Source organism: Neoarius graeffei, chromosome 11 (assembly GCF_027579695.1).
Source record: "Neoarius graeffei isolate fNeoGra1 chromosome 11, fNeoGra1.pri, whole genome shotgun sequence".
Lineage (NCBI taxonomy): Eukaryota > Metazoa > Chordata > Actinopteri > Siluriformes > Ariidae > Neoarius > Neoarius graeffei.
In genome coordinates, this window is record NC_083579.1 from 14,022,556 (window position 1) to 14,047,420 (window position 24,865).

General features: G+C 41.2%; 1 protein-coding gene across 1 annotated transcript in view; it reads left to right on the forward strand.

The window, feature by feature from the left end:
- Nucleotides 1-24,865, forward strand: part of LOC132894120 (zinc finger protein 883-like) — a 109,889-nt gene that overhangs the window by 35,029 nt on the left and 49,995 nt on the right. The window contains exons 6-9 of the mRNA XM_060933456.1: nucleotides 5,167-5,234; nucleotides 5,411-5,589; nucleotides 19,183-20,527; nucleotide 20,613. Coding sequence (XP_060789439.1) covers nucleotides 5,167-5,234; nucleotides 5,411-5,589; nucleotides 19,183-20,527; nucleotide 20,613 — 1,593 coding nt within the window. The remainder of the gene's footprint in view (nucleotides 1-5,166; nucleotides 5,235-5,410; nucleotides 5,590-19,182; nucleotides 20,528-20,612; nucleotides 20,614-24,865) is intronic.

Below are 24,865 nucleotides of genomic sequence, written 5' to 3' on the forward strand. Positions count from 1 at the left end.
AAATTGAAGATCATCCCGAATAACTGTGTGATCGTATTTTCACTAATTCTATCAATTTCCTAAAGAAGTTTTCATCGCGTGCAGGGTTGTTTATGTCGTTACCATGGCAACCCTGCGTGACATTTGGAGTCTGACAGAAAGCTTCGCAAGAGACTGAGACCGGGGGTGTCATGGCTCAGATGGCTAAGGCACCGTACCATAAATCCGGGGACCCGGGTTCGATTCCGACCCGAGGTTATTTCCCGATCTCGTCTCTCTCTCCCCCGCTCAGTTCCTGTCTCTCTATATACTGTCCTATCTAAAAAAAAAAAAAAAGAGAGACTGAGACCATGGTTGAAAGATGGCAAGTCAAGATAACGAGTTAGTGGCAAAAAAAAATACAACATCGGCAGTGTGGCAGTATTTTGGTTTCAAACCAAACGAAAAATCTAATATGTCCCCTAAGGCACACCATAGCCTGGGGTACTCCACTTCCACGAGATCTCTCCAATGAGTTGTGTTTTGAGTAGGTTACATGAGTAACAACAAGGTAAAATAATATAACGTATGACATTTGGGATGTGGGTAATAAACGTTTGAAATGTCATCTACTGAAGAAACGGAAGAAAACATCGTAGCGTAAACTGTTAGGTTTCTGGTGGGAATTAGCAATGCACTTGCTATCTTTGTTGGGTGTGTTAAACCGTATGGATTTAAGTGGAATAATTGTAAGGAGTTATGTGATCAAGACAACGTTTTAAGCAAGGTAAGGCCATTTGATTATTAATTTCCCCGCCATGGCATGACGTGGGCCCATATGATTTTGCCTTGTGCAGCTATCACGCATTTGAATTAGGTTCGCCTCATTTTCGCTGAAGAATATGGTTTATCGCGCAGTCTAAACGGACTTGGGTGTTGGTTGATTCTTTTTCTTTTTTTTATTTCCCATGCTTGAAAGGGTATGATCCTGCTCATCGTGTACTTTTTTTTGATGGAGTAGGTGAAATAGTGCTGCAAATGCGTTTCAACGCAGACGTGTAAACGACAGTTGAATGCTATTTTCAAGATGAAGGAAGAGTTGCGTGATGCTTTGAAATATCTCTTAATCCATTCATCAATGCACAAAATTCGCTTTGCTGCTTAATCCATACCACAATGCACACAATTCGCTATGCTGCTTTTAAATAGTACATTTGAGGCATAGGCGCACATTACACAGTAGGCCGAAACAAAATATTATTTTTTTCTCGGTAATACCGTATACCCCGGGAAAACACAGAGACAGTTTAAAGGTATCAAAATTTGGATACCGCCCAACCCTAGTATGTTGTACATTGTTCTGGATAAGAACCTCTGCTAAATGCCATTAATGTAAAACAAAGCACTGTTGAGCTTTCTGGAATGCCTTATCTGCCAACTTGTTACTTTGACTGGCCTTTAATTGGTTCCAGACTGCCCTGTTAACTTTTGGGGGAGACTCACAGAGGACAATTTTCTCGCCTTGGATATCACGTTATCAGTTCTTCAAGCTTTGTTTTGGTTAATTTTCCTTTGATAAGCTCCTCAGCCGTACCGGCTAATTTTTTTGTCAACAAAAGGACCCATCTTATATTGTTGAGAATTCTTGTACAATATCATCAAAATTTGATTTAGAGGCCTCACCCATTAAATAGTTGGTAATAGCTGCACCCACTGTAGGTGAGCAGGGTTCCCCTGGGATCTGAAAAATATTTTCCACTTTTTTCCTTGAAAATTAAAATTCAATAAGTACAGTTGTGCTCATGAGTTTACATACCCTGGCAGAATCTATGATTCTTTGACCATTTTTCAGAGAATATGAATGATAACACAAAAACATCTTTTCCACTCATGCTTAGTGGTTGGGTGAAACCATTTATTGTCAAACGACTGTTTTCTCTTTTTAAATCATAATGACAACAGAAACTACCCAAATGACCCTGATCAAAAGTTCACATACCCTGGTGATTTTGGCCTGATAACATGCACAGAAGTTGACACAAATGGGTTTGAATGGCTACTAAAGGTAACATCTTCACCTGTGATCTGTTTGCTTGTAATCAGTGTGTGTGCATAAAAGCTGAGTGAGTTTCTGGGATCCAGACAGACTCTTGCATCTTTCATCCAGCCACTGACGTTTCTGGATTCTGAGTCATGGGGAAAGCAAAAGAATTGTCAACGGATCTACGGGAAAAGGTAGTTGAACTGTATAAAACAGGAAAGGGATACAAAAAGATATCCACGGAATTGATAATGCCAGTCAGCAGTGTTCAAACTGTGATTAACAAATGGAAAATCAGGGGCTCTGTTAAAACCAAACCACGGTCAGGTAGACCAACAAAAATTTACGCCAAACAGCACAGAGACAAGCCTCAAAACTTCTGGAACAAGGTAATTTGGAGTGATGAGACCAAAATTGAACTTTTTGGCCACAAACATAAACGTTACATTTGGAGAGGTGTCAACATGGCCTATGATGAAAGGAACACCATTCCTACTGTAAAGCACGGAGGTGGATCGCTGATGTTTTGGGGATGTGTGAGCTACAAAGGAACAGGAAACTTGGTCAAAGTTGAAGGAAAGATAAATGCAGCGCGTTATCAGCAAATACTGGAGGCAAATTTGCACTCATCAGCCCGGAAGCTGCGCATGGGACGTATTTGGACGTTCCAACATGACAACGATCCAAAACACAAGGCCAAGTCGACCTGTCATTGGCTACAGCAGAACAAAGTGAAGGTTCTGGAGTGGCCATCTCAGTCTCCTGACCTCAATATCATTGAGCCACTCTGGGGAGATCTCAAGCGCGCAGTTCATGCAAGACAGCCCAGGAATTTACAGGAACTGGAGGCTTTTTGCCAAGAAGAATGGGCAGCTTTACCATCTGAGAAAATAAAGAGCCTCATCCACAACTACCACAAAAGACTTCAGGCTGTCATTGATGTTAGAGGGGGCAATACACGGTATTAAGAACTGGGGTATGTAAACTTTTGATCAGGGTCATTTGGATGTTTTTTGTTGTCATTATGATTTAAAAATAGAGAAAACAGTTATCAATAAATGGCTTCACCCAACCACTAACCATGAGTGGGGAAAAAAGTTTTTGTGTTATCATTCATATTCTCTGAAAAAAGGCCAAGAAAGCAAAAATTCTGCCAGGGTATGTAAACTTATGAGCACAACTGTATTCTTCACTTTTTCTTAGTCTGTATTTATTTCTTAGCTACCATCTTATCAAAGTGGACTTAATACAGGTTTATACCAACCAAACTGGCACAATTCAAATATTTGAATTGTTGACGAGTGTGACGAGCACCAGCGGGAACCCTGAGTGAGCCTTTTGAACTTCAGTCATTATCAGAAAACTCATTATCAGAAAACTCCTTATCTTCACCTTCTGATTCGTCATTATGTGCAAATTGACCTTCAGTGTGTTGAGTAATTTCCTCTTTAAATGATGCAAACATATCTTTCATCTCAGCTCGTCAAGACACAGGTGGGGGTGAGTCAAGAGCACTTTCATCCATGGTGAATCGTCACTATAAAACAAACAATTCGAGTAAAACTATGAGCTTCAATGAGCAAATAAGTAGAATTCATTATCTTATTGTTTTCCTTCCCTTTACATGCGTTCTTGTTTTAACTACAAGCATCTTGCAACCAGTAGAAATGGTTGGCTAGTACTTCAGTGTCCCTGAGGTAGATACTGGTTCATCTCAACTCGAGAAACTGCAACTTTTTTGAGATGCACTAGTATAAGCGTTTCCTACGTTTCAAAGGCTTTTATTAACAAATACATCAAGTGTATGCAAAGAGTCAATATTTACAGTGTTGACCCTTCTTTTTCAAGAGTCCTGCAATTTGCCCTGGCATGCTAGATATCAGCTTCTGGGCCAAATCCTGACTGATGGCAACTCATTCTTGCATAATCAGTGCTTGGAGTTTATCACAATTTTTGGGTTTTTGTTTGTCCACTCGCTTTTTGAGGATTGACCACAGGTTCTTGATGGGATTAAGATCTGTGGAGTTTCCTGGCCATGGACCCAAAATTTCAATGTTTTATTCCCCGAGCCACTTAGCACCATGTCACTTTTTTCCTTGTGACATGCTGCTCCATCATGCTGGAAAAAGCATTGCTCATCACCACATTGCTCCTGGATCGTTGGGAGAAGTTGCTCTTGGAGGATGTTTTTGATACCATTCTTTATTCTTGGCCGTGTTCTTAGGCAAAATTGAGTAAGCCCATTCCCTTGGATGAGAAGCAACCCCACACATGAATAGTTTCAGGATGCTTTACTGTTGGCATGACACAGGACTCATGGTAGTGCTCACCTTTTCTTCTCCAGTCAGTCATTTTTCCAGGTGTCCCAAACAGTCTGAAGGGGGCTTCATCAGAGAAAATAACTTTTTGCATGACTTTTTGCAGACTGTAGAGGACTGGGGTAAAGTTATTTTTTCTGATGAAGCCCCCTTCAGACTGTCATCCAGCAATAGCCCTCCTGCAGTAGCCCCTCTCAAAACTACAGGACACATTTTACAACAAAACATTGACTAGAATTGGACTGAAGTTGAGTTCCACTGATTAAATTTTGATGAATACGAAACAAAGAGACTAAAATAAAACTACAATTTTCAGTCCAAGACTACAACAAAATTTAAAATTCTTTAAATTCAAAATTAACACTGCTATACTGAACTAAACCATCATTACTTCCAAACACTTGTGGCAAATAAATGACTTGTACAAATCCATAATATTTTATATAAAACCCATTTAGTGACCGAACTGACTTTAAAGGTGAGCATTTTTGTAGCGGTCTCTAAACAGACCAAAACACAAGGGACAGATATTTATCAGAGAGGTCTGATTGACAGCACAGTTTTGCCATGTCAAAGATGTAAAGCCTTTTATGAGAAACCTTTCCTTTACCTAAATTCTGATAAAGCCTTGCTTGCATTTTCCTATCATTACTAAATTCATCTCGGAACTTGTCGGCTGTTTTGTGAATCTAAAGATACAGTCAAGAACCTTTAATTCAGCCTTCATGATGCTTAATATAATATTGGCATGAGCCATTATTCTCGTTTCCGTATACCTTGTTTAAAGGCATAGATTGATTGATTGATTGATTTTAGTGAAGAAAATGTAAATGTGGTATTTTTTGACAGATATGCAGGAGCATGCAGTGTGAAGAATACATAGATGCCAAAAGAGAGATGCATGTGAATTGGATGAGGTGAGGAATACACCAGTTGGTCTTTTTAGTGATTTTATTTTATAGCTCCTCATTTGTTGGAAGAACTTTATCTTCTTGCTGTCACTGATTATCTCTGCCATGTGTTCTCCAAGTCTGTAATTCTGATCTGATTTTTATATTTTCTGGAACGTTGCCGCACTTTTTTTTTTTTTTAGGTATGTGAATTGTACCCGAAACGATGAAGAACAGAATCTTGTGGCATTTCAGTATCAAGGGGGAATTCTGTATCGTTGCTGTCGACCCATTAACCCAGGACAGGAGCTCTTGGTGTGGTATGAAGAGGAGTACACCAAAGAACTTAGTCCTGTACCTACAGGAACAGCCAGACAGCAAGGTGTTATTATAGTCTGATATAGATGTTGTTTTCTGTATTATCTCGTGACACATTTCTTAGCTTAACAGTGTTTCTGGGATGAAAGTTGTTGTACATTGCAGTCTATAATAACCAGAGCACTCCTCCAGAGAACTGATTTTGGCCAGTTCCACCAACCAGGAAGGTCTTCTCTATCATATGACAATGACCAACCAGAGATGGTGAAGTCTGTCAGCTTCCTTTCAAGTCAAGTCAACTTTATTGTCAAATATGCTATACATGCTCGATATACAGCACTGATGAAATTTCAGTCCTCTCTGACCCACGGTGCAAACAGGCAATGCAATAAATAAAAATAGAATAATTGAAAAAACAAACACCAATATAAACAGCATAAACACTAGATAAGAACTCGACAGACTAAACACTATATATTAGTGCTGTTAAGCGATTAAAATATTTAATCGCGATTAATGTCGCGACTGTCATAGTTAACTCGTGATTAATCGCAATTTAATCGCACATTTTTGTCACATGAAAAACCATTGTAATTCTCTTATCAGCATAAAAAAGTGAATGGGCTTGCTTTGTACCAATGTTTTTTTTTTATTGCAGAGCATAACACTACGGAGCCGTAGAGGGGACATGGTGAATAAAAAAATAACAAAGCGTGGGAATGACTTATAAGACGTGTGCACGAGATATTAATGTGCACGCACGAGTTATAACCCGTGCGCACGCTTTGCGTTAAGGCGTGCGCTCGGGTAATTAAAAGTGAGGGGACGAGTTACTACGGCTCCGTATAACACGTCTTGTCACAGCCACTGCAAAGTCGGGCTGGAGCCGCCGATGGGAAAACGAAACCTAAGCTGAGCACCGTGGCTCTTCGTCCCGAGGCGCGGCAGCGCGAGCTGCCCGCGCTGGTTCTTTGGGGGGAGGGCAGAGGACTCTGGCTGTGCGGGGCGTGGCATTACAGTCTAGCTGCTATCGTTTTTCTAAGCAAAGTCTCTGTTCTGTTCCAAGTTCCTGGCAGTTTCAAAAGCTTATGAAAAACCTACATCATGTCACAGAGCGTTAATCTCATGATAAAAAAATTATCGCCGTTAAAATTGAGTCAAGTTAACGCGATAACGCGACATTTTTGACAGCACCTATATATATATATATATATATATATATATATATATATATATACATACATAGACACACACACAGTTAGGTCCATAAATTTTTGGACAGAGACATTTTTCTAATTTTGGTTCTGTACATTACCACAATGAATTGTGAACAAAACAATTCAGATGCAGTTGAAGTTCAGACTTTCAGCTTTAATTCAGTGGGTTGAACAAAATGATTGCATAAAAATGTGAGGAGCTAAAGCATTTTTTAAACACAATCCCTTCATTTCAGGGGCTCAAAAGTAATTAGACAAATTAAATAATTGCAAATAAAATGTTCATTTCTAATACTTGGTTGAAAACCCTTTGTTGGCAATGACTGCCTGAAGTCTTGAACTCATGGACATCACCAGACGCTGTGTTTCCTCCTTTTTAATGCTCTGCCAGGCCTTTACTGCACCGGTTTTCAGTTGTTGTTTGTTTGTGGGCTTTTCTGTCTGAAGTTTAGTCTTTAACAAGTGAAATGCATGCTCAATTGGGTTGAGATCAGGTGACTGACTTGGCCATTCAAGAATATTCCACTTCTTTGCTTTAATAAACTCCTGGGTTGCTTTGGCTTTATGTTTTGGGTCATTGTCCATCTGTATTATGAAACGCCGACCAATCAGTTTGGCTGCATTTGGCTGGATTTGAGCACACAGTACATCTCTGAATACCTCAGAATTCATCCAGTTTCTTCTGTCCTGTGTCACATCCTCAATAAACACTAGTGACCCAGTGCCACTGGCAACCATGCATGCCCAAGCCATTACACTGCCTTCGCCGTGTTTTACAGATGATGTGGTATGCTTTGGATCATGAGCTGTACCACGTCTTCGCCATACTTTTTTCTTGCCATCATTCTGGTAGAGGTTGAGCTTGATTTCATCTGTCCAAAGAATGTTCTTCCAGAACTGTGCTGGCTTTTTTAGATGTTTTTTAGCAAAGTCCAATCTAGCCTTTTTTCAGGGTTCCTGCGGGGTCTAAAAAAGTCTAAAATTCAGAAAGTTAAATTTTAGGCCTTAAAATGTCGAAAAAACACACATTTTCATCCCAGGTCTAAAATTTAATTTATCCAAGTCTAAAATTCTTACATCCGCTCAGTCCGTTCCTAGAAGTGCCTGCAAAACATTAATAAAAAATGTGCCGGTTGCGTTGTTGTCTGCCTGCTAAAAAACTTCAATCACCGATGATCGCGGCAAGTATGCAACGGTCCAGTTTGTCCACTACGCCTACCGTAGTTCTACCTTCTAAGTTCCCGCCGAGTTTATGCAGTCTGTGGCAGTCAGAGAAGGTTAGCGGTTGTTTTGGCAGTGCGATGAAGAGTGTGGATAGCGCGTCGAATAATAGTGAGTAAAGAGGTTCACATACTTTTGCCACTCACAGATATGTAATACTGGATCATTTTCCTCAATAAATAAATGACCAAGTATAATATTTTTGTCTCATTTGTTTAACTGGGTTCTCTTTATCCACTTTTCGGACTTATGTGAAAATCTGATGTTTTTGGTCATATTTATGCAGAAATATAGAAAATTCTAAAGGGTTCACAAACTTTCAAGCACCGCCGTAAGTATGAAAAACGAGAATGTTCTGCGAGCAATAGGCTGAAGCACACTATCGCTAAAAGGAGCTGTGTTGGGCTGGAACGGTGGGTTAAATAGCCGCTCACATTAGCGCGGAGAGCTTTCACACGGTCAGCGGTCTCAAAAGTAGCCGGTCACCGGCGGCAAATCACCGTCTGTGGCTTGTTATGCCACCAGCTATTGTCAGTCGAGTCACAAAATTTAAAATTAAATATTTCTGATGGCAAAAAAAGTTGTGAACGTAAATTACATCCACTATGTCATGTATGTCCGTTGCCGCGTCAACTTTGTTTACATCCTCGACATGAGTGCAGCCATTACTGCCCTGTGTTGCCAGATTGGGCGGTTTTAAGTGCATTTTGGCGGGTTTTGAACATATTTTGGGCTGTAAAACGTCAGCAGTATCTGGCAACATATTTTTTTTACTTAATACAAGAAATTAATGGATGCCAACGTTTTTGCCAAAATGGTATTTTATTTTCCATTCTTTAGGCAGCTTCAGCATCATACTGTGAGATTCTGTTCAAATTGTTTTTTCTTCTATGAAGCCTGAGCCATTTATTTTATTAGTTTATAATTATTGTTTAATTTAGTCTTCAGGAGAGACTGCCTGCACACAGTACTAGTATTAATAGTTTTTTTTTCTTACATGAAATCTGAGGCATTCATATTATATTTTAAGGTAACTTCATGTTGTGCTGTGAGGTTCTCTGCACTTTAACTTTTGAACCAACAGGTGCATTTGGATAAGTAAAGCCTATTTTTCTGCATTTTTGTAGTCCTGGTAATCTTTTATATTGGTAAAGTTGTTTATAGGACCATTTCTCAGTGTCTTTGTTTTTTTTAATCAATAGTTTTTCAGTAATAACTTAATATTTAACATATCACTCAATTTTAAACAACCCCCCATGGGCTGCCCCCTTAGTCTCCAAAATTTCTGTGGGAAACTGGGAAACACTGGCGTGCGTAACAACGCTAATCAAGCTTAAGCTAGACGACCCGCCTCAAATACCCGTCCCGGGTAAATGTTATCCCAATTTTAGACGACCTGTTACAAACCATCCCGCCCCATGAAAAATTCGTACTTGCATCTCTCTCATATATATATATATATATATATATATATATATATATCCCTGCACGCTTTGCGTGCATTATGTCTGCCGCTGGCAGACATTTTACCATTTTGCACCCTGCTGTAAATTATTTGTACCTTGCTATTCTCCCAAACTTTGAAGCCCCTGCACTGTAGACAATCTTAGCGTGCACATTACATGTCGTCAACGTTACCATGACATGGAGCACATGAGTCTAGTCAGCGTATTCAGCTTTCTAACAGTGCTCTTTTTTTTTTTTTTTAAATATATTATTCTCTCCCCAATGGTGTGTCTTTCCTGGCTTTATTATTTAGTATTTATGAATTTTGCATTCATATTTTGCAATGATTTTACACCTCTGTCTCAAATGGCCCCTGTTTGCTCCGCTACTGCTTAAAAACCTGCTGTCTCCCTCGTATACCTCTCGCAAGGTATGGCTTGATGTCATTGGTAAATCGCTGCCGCCTTGCGTGAGTTTGCTGTTTAACTGGAAGCAAGTGTGCTACGGGGCTACTACGTATGTTTTAACTATTAGTTTTAAAAGATGTGTATGCATTTTTACTGTTAATATGGTTGAAATGGTTGCTACAGCAAGTGGAGGTCTGCGATGCTGTGGTTTGCAGCATGGGGTTCACATGAGCAATCAAGAAAGTCATCATCTGACAACAGTGCATTATATAATAACGCTGTTTTATTACCAGAACACCACTAATCAAAAGTTTAAATGAGTTCTGTTGCAGTTAGGGGAAAAAACCAAACCCCTACAGACTGCATTTACTGCACAAATGCCCTTTATCACTCTATTGTTTTGTACTTTTGTTGCTGTGACATAATGTACTAATGTTGTACTAATGTTGCCATATGACATAAATAAGCCCACAATCAGTTTGTATCCCTGATAGTCAGTTTACCAATACAAATGACTTTGTTTTGAGAATTGAACTCGATTGTCTTTTTTTGGGAAGGGCGGGGGTAGGGCAGGTTGTAATGCTTCGTGTTGGTCTAAAAAATTTTTCATAATGGTCTTAAAAAGTCTAAAAAAAGGTCTAAAATTTAACTTACTGAATCCTGCAAGAACCCTGCTTTTTATTCTTGAGGCTTATGAGTGGCTTGCACTGTGCAGCGAACCCTCTGTATTTACTTTCATGCAGTCTTCTCTTTATGGTAGATTTGGATTTTGATACACCTACCTCCTGGAGAGTGTTGTTCACTTGCTTGGCTGTTGTGAAGGGGTTTCTCTTCACCATGGAAATTATTCTGCGATCATCCACCACTGTTGTCTTCTGTGGGCGTCCAGGTCTTTTTGCATTGATGAGTTCACCAGTGCTCTCTTTCTTTCTCAGGATGTACCAAACTGTAGATTTTGCCACTCCTCATATTGCAGCAATTTCTCGGATGGGTTTTTTCTGTTTTCGCAGCTTCAGGATGGCTTGTTTCACCTGCATGGAGAGCTCCTTTGACCGCATGTTTTCTTCACAGCAAAATCTTCCAAGTGCAAGCACCACACCTCAAATCAACTCCAGGCCTTTTATCTGCTTAATTGAGAATGACATAACGAAGGAATTGCCCACATCTGCCCATGAAGTAGCCTTTGAGTCAATTGTCCAATTACTTTTGGTCCCTTTAAAAACGGGGTGGCACAAGTTAAGGAGCTGAAACTCCTAAACCCTTCATCCAATTTTGATGTGGATACCCTCAAATGAAAGCTGAAAGTCTGGACTTTGTCCATGTCCATTACATAACTATAACTTGAATATGTTTCAGTAAACAGGTAAAAAAAAACAATTTGTGTCAGTGTCCAAATATATATATGGACCTACAGTGGTGCTTGAAAGTTTGTGAACCCTTTAGAATTTTCTATATTTCTGCATAAATATGACCTAAAACATCAAATTTTCACACAAGTCCTAAAAGTAAATAAAGAGAACCCAGTTAAACAAATGAGACAAAAATATTATACTTGGTCATTTATTTATTGAGGAAAATGATCCAATATTACATATCTGTCAGTGGCAAAAGTATGTGAACCTCTAGGATTAGCAGTTAATTTGAAGGTGAAATTAGTCAGGTGTTTTCAATCAATGGGATGACAATCAGGTGTGAGTGGGCACCCTGTTTTATTTCAAGAACAGGGATCTATCAAAGTCTGATCTTCACAAGACATGTTTGTGGAAGTGTATCATGGCACGAACAAAGGAGATTTCTGAGGACCTCAGAAAAAGCGTTGTTGATGCTCATCAGGCTGGAAAAGGTTACAAAACCATCTCTAAAGACTTTGGACTCCACCAATCCACAGTCAGACAGATTTTGTACAAATGGAGGAAATTCAAGATCATTGTTACTCTCCCCAGGAGTGGTCGACCAACAAAGATCACTCCAAGAGCAAGGCATGTAATAGTCGGCGAGGTCACAAAGAACCCCAGGGTGACTTCTAAGCAACTGAAGGCCTCTCTTACATTGGCTAATGTTAATGTTCAATAGTCCACCATCAGGAGAACACTGAACAACAATGGTGTGCATGGCAGGGTTGCAAGGAGAAAGCCACTGCTCTCCAAAAAGAACATTGCTGCTCATCTGCAGTTTGCTAAAGATCATGTGGTCAAGCCAGAAGGGTATTGAAAAAAATGTTTTGTGGACAGATGAGACCAAAATAGAACTTTTTGGTTTAAATGAGAAGCGTTATGTCTGGAGAAAGGAAAACACTGCATTCCAGCATAAGAACCTTATCCCATCTGTGAAACATGGTGGTGGTAGTATCATGGTTTGGGCCTGTTTTGCTGCATGTGGGCCAGGATGGCTTGCCATCATTGATAGAACAATTAATTCTGAATTATACCAGCGAATTCTACAGGAAAATGTCAGGACATCTGTCCATGAACTGAATCTCAAGAGAAGGTGGGTCATACAGCAAGACAACGACCCTAAGCACACAAGTTGTTCCACCAAAGAATGGTTAAAGAAGAATAATGTTTTGGAATGACCAAGTCAAAGTCCTGACCTAAATCCAATCAAAATGTTGTGGAAGGACCTGAAGCGAGCAGTTCATGTCAGGAAACCTACCAACATCCCAGAGTTGAAGCTGGTCTGTATGGAGGAATGGGCTAAAATTCCTGCAAGCCGGTGTGCAGGACTGATCAACAGTTACCGGAAACGTTTGGTTGCAGTTATTGCTGCACAAGGGGGTCACACCAGCTACTGAAAGCAAAGGTTCACATACTTTTGCCACTCACAGATATGTAATATTGGATCATTTTCCTCAATAAATAAATGATCAAGTATAATATTTTGTCTCATTTGTTTAACTGGGTTCTCTTTATCTACTTTTAGGACTTGTGTGAAAATCTGATGATGTTTTAGCTCATATTTATGCAGAAATATAGAAAATTCTAAAGGGTTCACAAACTTTCAAGCACCACTGTAACTGTATACCGGCAACTAACACACACACGTAAATTGGTGCAAATAAACAAACAGTCAAGGGCACTTGAGGTATAGCAGGTAAACATGAAATAAGCAGTATAAACAAACTAATAGCTGTTAAGGTGAGGTAGTGCGGAATAGTGCAAATGAGTGAGGTAAAGTGAGATGTGTGGTCCCTGAGTTCAGTGTGTTAATGAACGATGAGATGTATGTATGTGTGTTTGGGGTTGGGGAAACTGTGAGGATGACATGTCAGATGCGGAAGGGGGGGCAGGGGGGTGTACGGGCAGAATCTGTGGCAGGGGGCAGAGGGGGGAGGAGGGGCAGAACAGGGAGGGAGTTGAGCCTCCTGACCGCCTGGTGAAAGAAACTGTTCTTGAGCCTGCTAGTTTTGGCCCGGAGACTCCGCAGTCTCCTCCCTGACGGCAGCAGACTGAAGAGGTTGTGAGATGGGTGGGTGGGTGAGTGGGGTCACCTGCAATTCTGATGGTTTTGCAGGTGAGGTGGGAGTTATAAATATCCATTAGAGAAGGGAGAGAGACACCAATGATCCTCTCAGCTGCTCTCACGATGCGCTGCAGAGTCTTGCAGCAGGAAACGGTGCAGGCGCCGTACCACACGGTGATGCAGCTGGTCAGGATGTTCTCGATGGTGCCTTTGTAGAAAGTGTGCATGATGGGGGGCCGGGGCGCTTGCTCTCCTCAGTTTGCGGAGGAAGTACAGACGCTCTTGGGCTTTTTTGGACAGTGATGCGGTGTTGTTGCTCCAGGACAGGTCTTCAGAGATGTGTACACCCAGAAACTTGGTGCTGCTCACCCTCTCCACTGCAGCACCGTTTGAGACACATGAAGTCAGCCCACTGCATCTCTTGCTGTTACAAGTCCTCTGTAAAGTCTGGCTCTTGTCCATAAGAGTGCTAATTAATCTACATTTCTCACAAGTAAAACTAATACTAATTACAGAAGAAGAATAGCTAAACATCTTCCACTCAACATCATGAATAAACTCAATGTTGTTTATTCTGAAATACTGTGGATTGTATTTGTGTTTCGAGCCATTTCCTGATGAGGACTATGAAGAACATGGTGTCCTGCTTTTAACCAAAATTGTTGTTTGTAAAAGCAATGTAGCAGCAGGTGAAAAATGAAGGAAAAAATGTTTTCTAATCAATAAATGCACCGTGTCTTCTTGAAATCATTCGTGGGTAAGATCTGATCTTATGGATAAGATGGACACTTTTTTTTTCTTTACTTTTGAACAGTCTGGTTACATTGGGCATTTGTTAAAATTTTATGAAAACTTGGAAAAGCTTTGCTAAAAATGTCAGATTTACAAAAGGCTGATGACTGCAAATCACCCATAAATTAGGTGGTTTGGTCACACCCCAGCTGATCTGCATTTGGTGAAGTCCGCAAAACTAAAACGGAACAAAAAAGTCATGATTATCATGGCACCAAGCGCAGCACACAGGGAAGCTCCCCCCCCCCCCAAAAAAAAAGAAAGAAAAAGAGGATTTTTGCATAAACTGAAGGATTTCTTTTATATTTTAATGACTATTTGAATATTCAAAAATCATAACCCAACTCTAAGGTTATTTGTTTGATGCTTGATATATAGTAAACCACAAAATACTGTTGCATTTTTATTCATCATGCACAGTTTAACCAGAAGTAGCGTAAAACGCACGTCCTGTGGATCCTGAGTGGCACCGTGGAAAAGTGTCCTCCCATCATCCTCCTCAACATTTGGAGATTACCACTTTGAATCCTGATGATGCCATGGCCATCTCTGTTTGGGAGCTCAAAAGAGAAAATTTGTCTGGGCTTTCTGCGAGGGAGTGGTCACATGCTCTCTCTCCCATGTCAATTATGCTAGCGAGTCATGGACGTCTGTGAGCTCATGCACATTCGTATGGAAGTGAGTGGATTGGGCTTTCCTCTGAGTGTGTTATGCTGCCCCTTGACATTGTATAAGTAAAAGATGCGGTCAACTGGTGTTACTTGCCTCGAAGGAAGCATGTGATAGCCTTAGCCCTCCCTGGTTGGTTGCTGTTGTGTGATATGGGAGAGCAGTCTGATGGGTCGGAATTGGCCATGGATAAATTTGGGAGAAAATGGGGGAAAATTAGGGGAAATAACGCATGCCCTGTCACAGCAAACACACAATTTAGGATAATGATGTCAGACCTCCCCATATCCTTGACTTGCAAGTGACGTCAAAGCAAAATAGAAACCCGGATGCTGACCATGTTGGTGGATATAGAAATGTGGGGTCAAGTGACATTCCATACAAAACATAGTCATGCGTGCACAACTCTCTTTGTATTTCCACTGCTTTAAGCATTCTTTTAGCTATTCCATATCTTTGTGCTGTATGTGTTTGTGGTCACAACAGTACCCGTGACCGTGGCATGTTCCGATTGTTTTAGAATTTTGTCCGTGATTTGGAAAGAGGGCGAGGAAACTCTGAGGCTTAGTACGGAGAGGAGACGAGCATGGCTGACCAACATCGGCAGGGCTGATTGAACACAGGCTAAAACCAAAACAGCTCGTGTTTTGCAGTTAATCATTTTATCTCGAGTGAGATTCAAAAACTTTCTCAATATTATCATGGAAGAATTTTATTTCGTGTTACTAGAATTTTGCTGAAAAATGAGCATTCTCTTGTTGTGGTTCACTCGGTCGTTGTTATAATTTTAACACACGTTACCATTTCTCGTCTCGGAGCACCAGCAAAATTATATGATAGAAACAATCCAGACTGGGCGCCCACTCAGAAAACGGACTATGTTTCGTCCAAGGTCAGACTTGATTCTTCGGCAGTCAAAACAGATAGCACACGATATCTGGGTATTCGATGGTCGGTAGAAGCATTTTGTCTTCGGAAAAGTCTGACTTTTTTAAATAATATGAGTCAAAACCACATCTATGTATCAACTCTTCGTTCCACTGTTCAAATCATGGTAATACTGAGTAAATTCAGCATTGTTTACAGACACGTTTTCAGTGGCTGCCATCCTAGTTGCTTTGTATATCCACCATCACAGCGGATGCTAATGACTTAGCACATTTTGATCACGTGGTTGCAAGTCATCTATTACAGGAACGCGCAAGGGGGAAAAAGTTAATACCTTCAGTGCAATACAAGCAACTGGTTGGATAGAAATTAGTTGAACACATACATGCAGCGTGTCTGAACCAAGAGAAGTTGTTAATTGACTAATACAGATGTTAGTGAAGCCCTTCAAGCATTATACAATCAATTAGAACACATTTGCTTTATTTCAGGAGCATATGTGATGGTTATATTATCAAGCAATTTAACAAGAAATAATATTATTTTTAGTATTAAATTCAATTATTGGGCGGCACGGTGGTGTAGTGGTTTGCGCTGTTGCCTCACAGCAAGAAGGTCCGGGTTCGAGCCCCGTGGCCGGCGAGCGCCTTTCTCTGTGGAGTTTGCATGTTCTCCCCGTGTCTGCGTGGGTTTCCTCCGGGTGCTCCGGTTTCCCCCACAGTCCAAAGACATGCAGGCTAGGTTAAAGGCGTCGTGCGGTAATTTCAGCAATCAGGCTATATCATGTGTCAAAATGTCGGGTTTGGTGGGTTATTCAAGCCCCTCGGTTTCCCGCGATCTCAGTGTCACGATGCGCCCGCTACAAGCATTTAAAGTTGACGCGCACAGCCAAATTTAGGCAGCCAGCCGTTAACTAGGTCAACTTATGTGTGACGTCATACCAGTAACCTCCCTTGGGTGATGCTGGCCTGTCGCCATGTTTTCTCTATAGCGTGCGTTTACCAGAGTTGTTTACATTGCGGATTTTGTGGATTTATTTAGTTTGTGGATAGTTTTGAACACTCAAAACACTATGAAATGATGTATTAATATTCTGTGATACAAAATGCCTAATCGGTGTATTGTGTTTGGCTGTAACAACGAGCCCCAGCCAGGAATTGCCTTACATGAATTTCCCACTGACAAGACAGTTCAAGAAGCATGGAGACGATTTGTTTGTCGGACCAGAGCAGGTTGGACAGGACCCAGCAAAAGTTCGTCCATTTGCAGCAAACACTTCAAAGATCTATAGGATAGAAACCAAAAGGCCAAATTTGGACTTGTCCAAATTTTACAGTGATTTATGCCACAGAGCTGCCTTTAACTAATAATTATCACTTATTACTGACGATTGTACGTTTACTAAACAATACAATACAAAGCTCAATACTCCCAGCCTATAACATACTGAATATCAAGTTAAAATCAACCGCAATAAAAGGAAAATGATGAAAACTGGAATATCAAGGGGTCTACTGTATCAGAAGGCCCACTGCATTTCGTGAGATCACAAGCTGTCAAGTTGCTAGAATTCAATCTTTCTAGCTATACTTTCACCCCCTACAGCTATCAGTATTACACATAATCATAGATTAATCACACAGCATTCTAATTCAAGTGAAAATGGTCTTTAAAAATACACACAAGTAGTGATTTAGTCAGGCTGGATACCACCAGGACATTCAGCTGTCAAAATCTCTACTTGTGGGCCATTTTATTCTTCTGTATCGGTAAAATCAAAGCTAATTTCCTCAGCATCGCTCCTATTTTCTGGTGTGTCCGCCATTGCAACTGCACCGAGTGGTTACTGGTATGACGTCACGCAGCTGTTCCATTGACTGAGAGGGGGCGCTGCGAACGCGGGAAATTTCAAGTGATGGGAATGACCAAATAAGGACCGATTACAACCGCGGGAAGCTTTTGAAAAATCGACGGTCAATTTATTTCGAATCTCGAAAGCATTCTGGTGCAGAATAATGTGACTTTTATCGCCACTGCGTGACGCCTTTAACTGGTGACTCTAAATTGACCGCAGGTGTGAATGTGAGTGCGAATGGTTGTCTGTGTCTATGTGTCAGCCCCATGATGACCTGGCGACTTGTCCAGGGTGTACCCCGCCTTTCGCCCGTAGTCAGCTGGGATAGGCTCCAGCTTGCCTGCGACCCTGTAGAACAGGATAAAGCGGCTAGAGATAATGAGATGAATTCAATAATTCCCCAAGAGTCATGCCATGCAGAAATAATCTTTTGAATAATGTTTCTTTTAAACTCCTTACTCTAATATTAAGGGACAAGTAGCATCCGATGAACGAATGAACAAACATATGGAGGTTTGTCTACTTTATTACTCCAAACCCCACCTTGGCATTCTTCAAATACTGCAGTAAGGAAATTCCTATACTGCTGCAGACCTACTTGAATACCGTCTGAACCATTGCAGTGCGTCCCTTTGTTATACTGTATGCCTGCATTTCTGCATGGCTATTTTTATGTCTCAATTTATGGATGTTAGCTTGCTTTCTCTCATCAGTTACATTAACATGAATCAACTGGGTTTCACAAAATCCCACAAAATTTAATTTCATTAAATGTTTGTATAATCAAAACTAATAAGTGTCTTGGCGGCACGGTGGTGTAGTGGTTAGCGCTGTCGCCTCACAGCAAGAAGGTCCTGGGTTCGAGCCCCGTGGCCGGCGAGGGCCTTTCTGTGTGGAGTTTGCATGTTCTCCCCGTGTCCGCGTGGGTTTCCTCCGGGTGCTCCGGTTTCCCCCACAGTCCAAAGACATGCAGGTTAGGTTAACTGGTGACTCTAAATTGACCATAGGTGTGAATGTGAGTGTGAATGGTTGTCTGTGTCTATGTGTCAGCCCTGTGATGACCTGGCGACTTGTCCAGGGTGTACCCCGCCTTTCGCCCGTAGTCAGCTGGGATAGGCTCCAGCTTGCCTGCGACCCTGTAGAACAGGATAAGGCAGCTAGAGATAATGAGATGAGATGAGATGAATAAGTGTCTTAAATGTGGCAGCCTTATCCACATATAAAATCCAGTTGTAAAAATACAGACTTTCTTGTGTAAATGCTATTGATAAATCTAATCATATCTGGCTCGATAAATAAGGCCCATTGTTGTCTCTTTTCAGAACCTTGAATGCTTGGGCCGAGTTTACTTCTCAGTCCGAGACAAGCTGTAAATAAGGCTACGCTTGCCATTACCTATACTTAACATATCAGACAGAAACCAACAACTCCCCCTTGGTCGCTCAGACCCACGGGGCTATGGCCAATGCTGTGCATAACTGCTATTCCAGCACCGTATTGAATCTAGCAGTATTCCTACGTAGCTAGAGGCTGCTATATCTTAGTCCTCAAACTTTTTTTTGTCTCAGTCTTCATTCATGTAGAATCTTGCATGTTTGAGGTTCAGTAAATATGCTCCCTGACAGTGGATTAATGTTGTTAGATTTTATAATCTTGTTGCATTTCATGTTCATTTTCTGGTATTTTTTCTTTCACTTCTCCAGAAGTAAAGGACACTCTGCTGCAGGTGTTTTCCTGCTCCACATGTCCTCGTTCCTATGCATCTCAAATTGACCTCGACAAACACATCCAGAGATGCCATTATGAAGAATATGTGAGACTTCGGGAATCAAGAGAGATTAAATATGAACTTCAAATCCCCTCCAAATGCTCCAGTAGTGAGCCCACATCAACTGATACTCTCAGTTCTGATACATCTCATAATGATATACAGAAGGGAATTCACCACTGCTCAGACAGTGGAAAAAGTTTTGGTCATCAGAATGCACTCAAGACAAACCAGCGCCTTCACACAGGAGGAAATCCACATTACTGCTCTCAGTGCGGAAAGAGTTTTACTCGTCGGAGTCATCTCCAAAAACACCAGCGTATTCACACAGGAGAGAAGTCATATCACTGCTCACAGTGTGGAAAGAGTTTTACTCATCAGAGAAACCTCCGAACACACCAGCGCGTTCACATAGGAGAGAAGCCGTATCATTGCTCACAGTGTGGAAAGAGTTTTGCCCGTCGGAGTGATCTCCAAACACACCAGCGCATTCATACAGGAGAGAAGCCGTATCACTGCTCACAGTGTGGAAAAAGTTTTACTCAGCAGGGTCATCTCCAAACACACCAGCGCATTCACACAGGAGAGAAGCCATATCACTGCTCGCAGTGTGGAAAGAGTTTTCCTCTTCAGAGTGATCTCCAAAAACACCACCACATTCACACAGGAGAGAAGCCGTATCACTGCTCACAGTGTGGAAAGAGTTTTACTCAGCAGAGTCATCTCCAAACACACCAGCGCATTCACACAGGAGAGAAGCCGTATCACTGCTCACAGTGTGGAAAGTGTTTTACTCAGCAGAGTCATCTCCAAACACACCAGCGCATTCACACAGGAGAGAAGCCGTATCACTGCTCACAGTGTGGAAAGAGTTTTACTCACCAGAGTCATCTCCAAAAACACCAGTGGATTCATACAGGAGAGAAGCCGTATCACTGCTCACAGTGTGGAAAGAGTTTTACTCAGCAGAGTCATCTTCAGCAACACCAGCGCATTCACACAGGAGAGAAACTGTATCACTGCTCCCAGTGTGGAAAGAGTTTTACTCATCAGAGTAATCTGCAAACACACCAGCGCATTCATACAGGAGAGAAGCCGTATCACTGCTCACAGTGTGGAAAGAGTTTTACTCATCAGAGTAATCTCCAAAAACACCACCGCATTCACACAGGAGAGAAGCCATATCACTGCTCACAGTGTGGAAAGAGTTTTACTCAACAGAGTAATTTCCAAACACACCAGCACATTCACACAGGAGAGAAGCCGTATCACTGCTCACAGTGTGGAAAGAGTTTTCCTCGTCAGAGTGATCTCCAAAAACACCACCACATTCACACAGGAGAGAAGCTGTATCACTGCTCACAGTGTGGAAAGAGTTTTACTCAGCAGGGTCATCTCCAAACACACCAGCGCATTCACACAGGAGAGAAGCCGTAGCACTGCTCACAGTGTGGAAAGAGTTTTGCTCGTCAGAGTTATCTCCAAACACACCAGCGCATTGTAGGGACAGCCACAGTCCCCATCTAGAACTACAAATCCCATCAACTAACTCCCGCGATGACCTACGTCACGGCGGCCATGATCACCTACGTCACGTCACGTGACCGACTCTATAAGTGACCCCGTCACACTCAACTCGCTCTCTCTGTCTGGCGGATCTTCGCATCATACAGACGTATAGAGAGACCCACTTTCATCGAACAATCCGAAAATCACGACGTCTGCCTTGCAAGAAAGAAGACTCAGCGCGCTTTCATATATACCACTGGCCACGGTAAAGAGTACCTAAGTTGCGCCGTCTTGCTCAATTGAGTTACAACCGGTTTATTTGTTTATTATAAGTAACGTTACGACTGTAGCCCAAGCAGTTAATTAAAAGTTAGAAGCGACCGGATTCCTTCTGACTTGATCACTGTGCACATTATCGTCAGAGACTTTTCCTCACAAACACGAAACTTCGGGACATCTCTGCATATCCTGCATAGAAACATTGATACTGGAAGTAAGGCTGGCATTTGGGCAAACTAGTCTTAGGAATTAGCTTTATGAAGTAGTGTGAATTTAAACTCAGAAACTGTTTAATTGTGCATACTGTAGACACTTAGAGTGTCGAGTTGATCATTGTGTTCTACATTATTCTCTCCGTTGTTTTAATAGATAGGTTGTTGCATGCTCTTTTCTATCTTCTCTAACACCCCTTAATTTCATTATTACACACACTTTGACCTCATCAAGATTTCAGTGGATTTGGTAATGTTATAAAGTGGCATTAGCAACCACGACGAATTCCTTTGTCTCAAGAAACCACGAGGTGATTTTCACTTCCCCCCCCCCCCCCCCCAACACCTTAGATAACATTCCAATCTCTGATTTATTTACCGCGCATCTCCTGCACGCATATTCAATCTCTCTTTGTCTCCTCCTCTCTGCCTCGCACCCCTCCCTTCTCATACTGCGCAGCCGCATATGGGACACGCCCTAAGAGCTCAGTCGCTCGCTTGGCAGCAAGGAGAAAACATCTCTCTCCCTCTCTAAATCTCCCCTCGCTTCCCCCCTCTCACACACACACACACACACACGGTCATCGAGTACTACCTCACTGTTTATGCCTTGTCTATACCTGTATATTGCTGCTGACCATATTGAATGTATTCAACTGCTATTACCCATTTAGTATCATTGTTATAATAAATTGAATTATTCTGTTAAACTGGGCTTGTCTGTTGCTACTGTATCCTTGAAGTCACACAATCTCAAAGAACTCCAAATTGCCTTCACCCAAGTGTATATGAATGCTATTGGCTGTAGTGTCTATGTAATACGGTAAATAATACATTATTGCTGCATCAGTAGTGATCATAATAATTTGGAATATACCATAATTTAGCTGTTTGGTAATTTATTATTAAACACCAAAATTAATGGTATTATTAATGAGACTGATTTAATGAGACTGATCACTTAAGACCAATTGCACCCACAGCATTCACACAGGAGAGAAGCTGTATCACTGCTCACAGTGTGGAAAGAAGTTTACTTATTCTGTTACATTTAAGACCCACCAGTGCATCAAGTTAGAGACATTGCATGATTTAAAGTTGTCAAATTAAATATCTCATCTCATCTCGTTATCTCTAGCCGCTTTATCCTTCTACAGGGTCGCAGGCAAGCTGGAGCCTATCCCAGCTGACTACGGGCAAAAGGCGGGGTACACCCTGGACAAGTCGCCAGGTCATCACAGGGCTGACACATAGACACAGACAACCAATCACACTCACATTCACACCTACGGTCAATTTAGAGTCACCAGTTAACCTAACCTGCATGTCTTTGGACTGTGGGGGAAACCGGAGCACCCGGAGGAAACCCATGCGGACACGGGGAGAACATGCAAATTCCACACAGAAAGGCCCTCGCTGGCCCCAGGGCTCGAACCCAGGACCTTCTTGCTGTGAGGCGACAGCGCTAACCACTACACCACCGTGCCGCCCCTGAACTTTGTTATATGACCATTTTTTTTAAATATGTAACCTTAAAGATGTTTAAAATAAGAATGTTTGTTTGGTTTTTGTTTTTCTTTTGATCTTAAGTAGTCATTAATTACTGCCGTACAAGTAATGATTTAACTGCGACACTGTTTTCATTGTAGTACTGCAGTATGAGACTAATTATTAATGGAATTATTACTGATCAGGAATTTAATGTACTATGTTTAACAGGAATGTGGATCAAACCAATGGAGTATGTAGCATTTAAATGAAGCTATATTTATCAGCCTCGCCTAACTGGTTGAGGAGAAGGCGTCAGTTATTTATTATGATGATCTCAGCAATATACAAAAACCTGAACAAAAATTCAATCTGTTTGTAGTTCTTTATCCTAACATATGTCGCAAAAAAAAAATGTCTCCCCAGTCGATTTAGCTAATTATTTTTTTACAGACCCATGGTCTATTTTCTAAATTCCTTTGTGAATTTGCACATTTCATCTAAAAATCTGGTTGTTTCTTTAGACAAATTATTAAATTCTCCAAAAATTCATTTTCATTTTGATAACCTGGAAGACCGTCTGAGAACAGCATCCGTGTTCATTCTCGATTCAGTCGAAGTTAATCAGAATGTTCTAGGACCCACTCATAATGGTGTTCGCACTCCTCAATCTAATACTGGCATTCATATTATATATAGAAAATGTAGTCACACTTCCACAGTCTGAAGCTCCCTCAGATCATTATCTCCTCTCATTTGAAACATGACTACAATATAATATATAAACAATAATATACTGTATGCACCTTGCCACGCCATTGCACATTCACATCAACTACTGCACAAGATTGGATCAGTAGTCTCCGAGAATTATCAACGCTGATTGGATCACCGTCAGACCCCACAGAACCTGATCGGCCAACTGTAGCTTTGTAACAGAGGAAAGTTCCTCTGAGGTGGAAGTTGTCAGTGCGCAGGTGCCAGTAATGGTGGCCATAAGATTTTTAGCTCTGGTCTTATTTTTATTTAATTTGAGCCTGGGTGGTATACAAAGATTTCATATACCAGCTGTATCTATGCTCAGCTTTTATAGAGTTGTTGGAGTAGATTTTTGTGGCAAGAATGTGCGGGTGATGGAATTTTATAGTCCAAATGTGAAAGTGGTAAGACACTTTTCCCGACCAAGTTTGATATGTCAAATGATATCCGTATGGACGAAGCATGGTATTCTAATCATCGCATCCAAGGAACATCACATTTGTCTGGATCTAAGTGTCTGTATGGATGTGGAAGTTAATCCAGGCCCCGAAAGTGAAACCAGTACATGGATGGAGAAAAGTATTGAGAACGGCAAACTGATTTTAAATTTACGAAAAGGGACTTTATCTGACTCGGAAAATTGAAACCTGCCCCATTGTTGACCACAATCTCAAAATGTTCAGTCTGTTCAGATATCAAGGTTCCTGAAGAGGCAATAAGCATTATGAGAGTTAGACGAATTTTGCCAATAACTTGGCCATATCATTTGAAAACAATCCTATTCCTGTGTCGCAAAGCATCGGCAGGATTATTCCCCGCTAATTCGCTAGAGGTGTATCTCTGATGAACTTGATACAAATATTTTTCACTCTGTCGTGGTACTAGGCAGGGCTGCCCCGTCGCCCCTGTAATATTCGCTATTGCAGTTGAACCATTGGTGATTGCACTGCGTGGTGAAGCTGACATTAAGGGAATACAGAGAAATGGATTAGAGAATAAAGTATCCCTTTACGCTGATGATATGCTATTATACCTACCTGACCCCTTAATTAGTCTACCAAAAACACTTAATTTAGTAGAAGACTTCGGCAAAATATCAGACTATAAATTAATTTACAAAAGAGTGAGATCATGTCAGTCAATACTGCAGCCAAACTAATTACATTGAATTTATTCCCCGTTAAAGTAAATACATAAATTCCAGCACTTAGGCATTTGGATTACACACGAATTTAAGGATCCTTTTGAGGCTAACTCCCCCATTGCTCTTTCTCCTGAAACAAGATTTGGAATGCTGGAGCTTACCTTTATCACTAGGAGGGAGAATCATCTCATCTCATCTCATTGTCTCTAGCCGCTTTATCCTTCGAC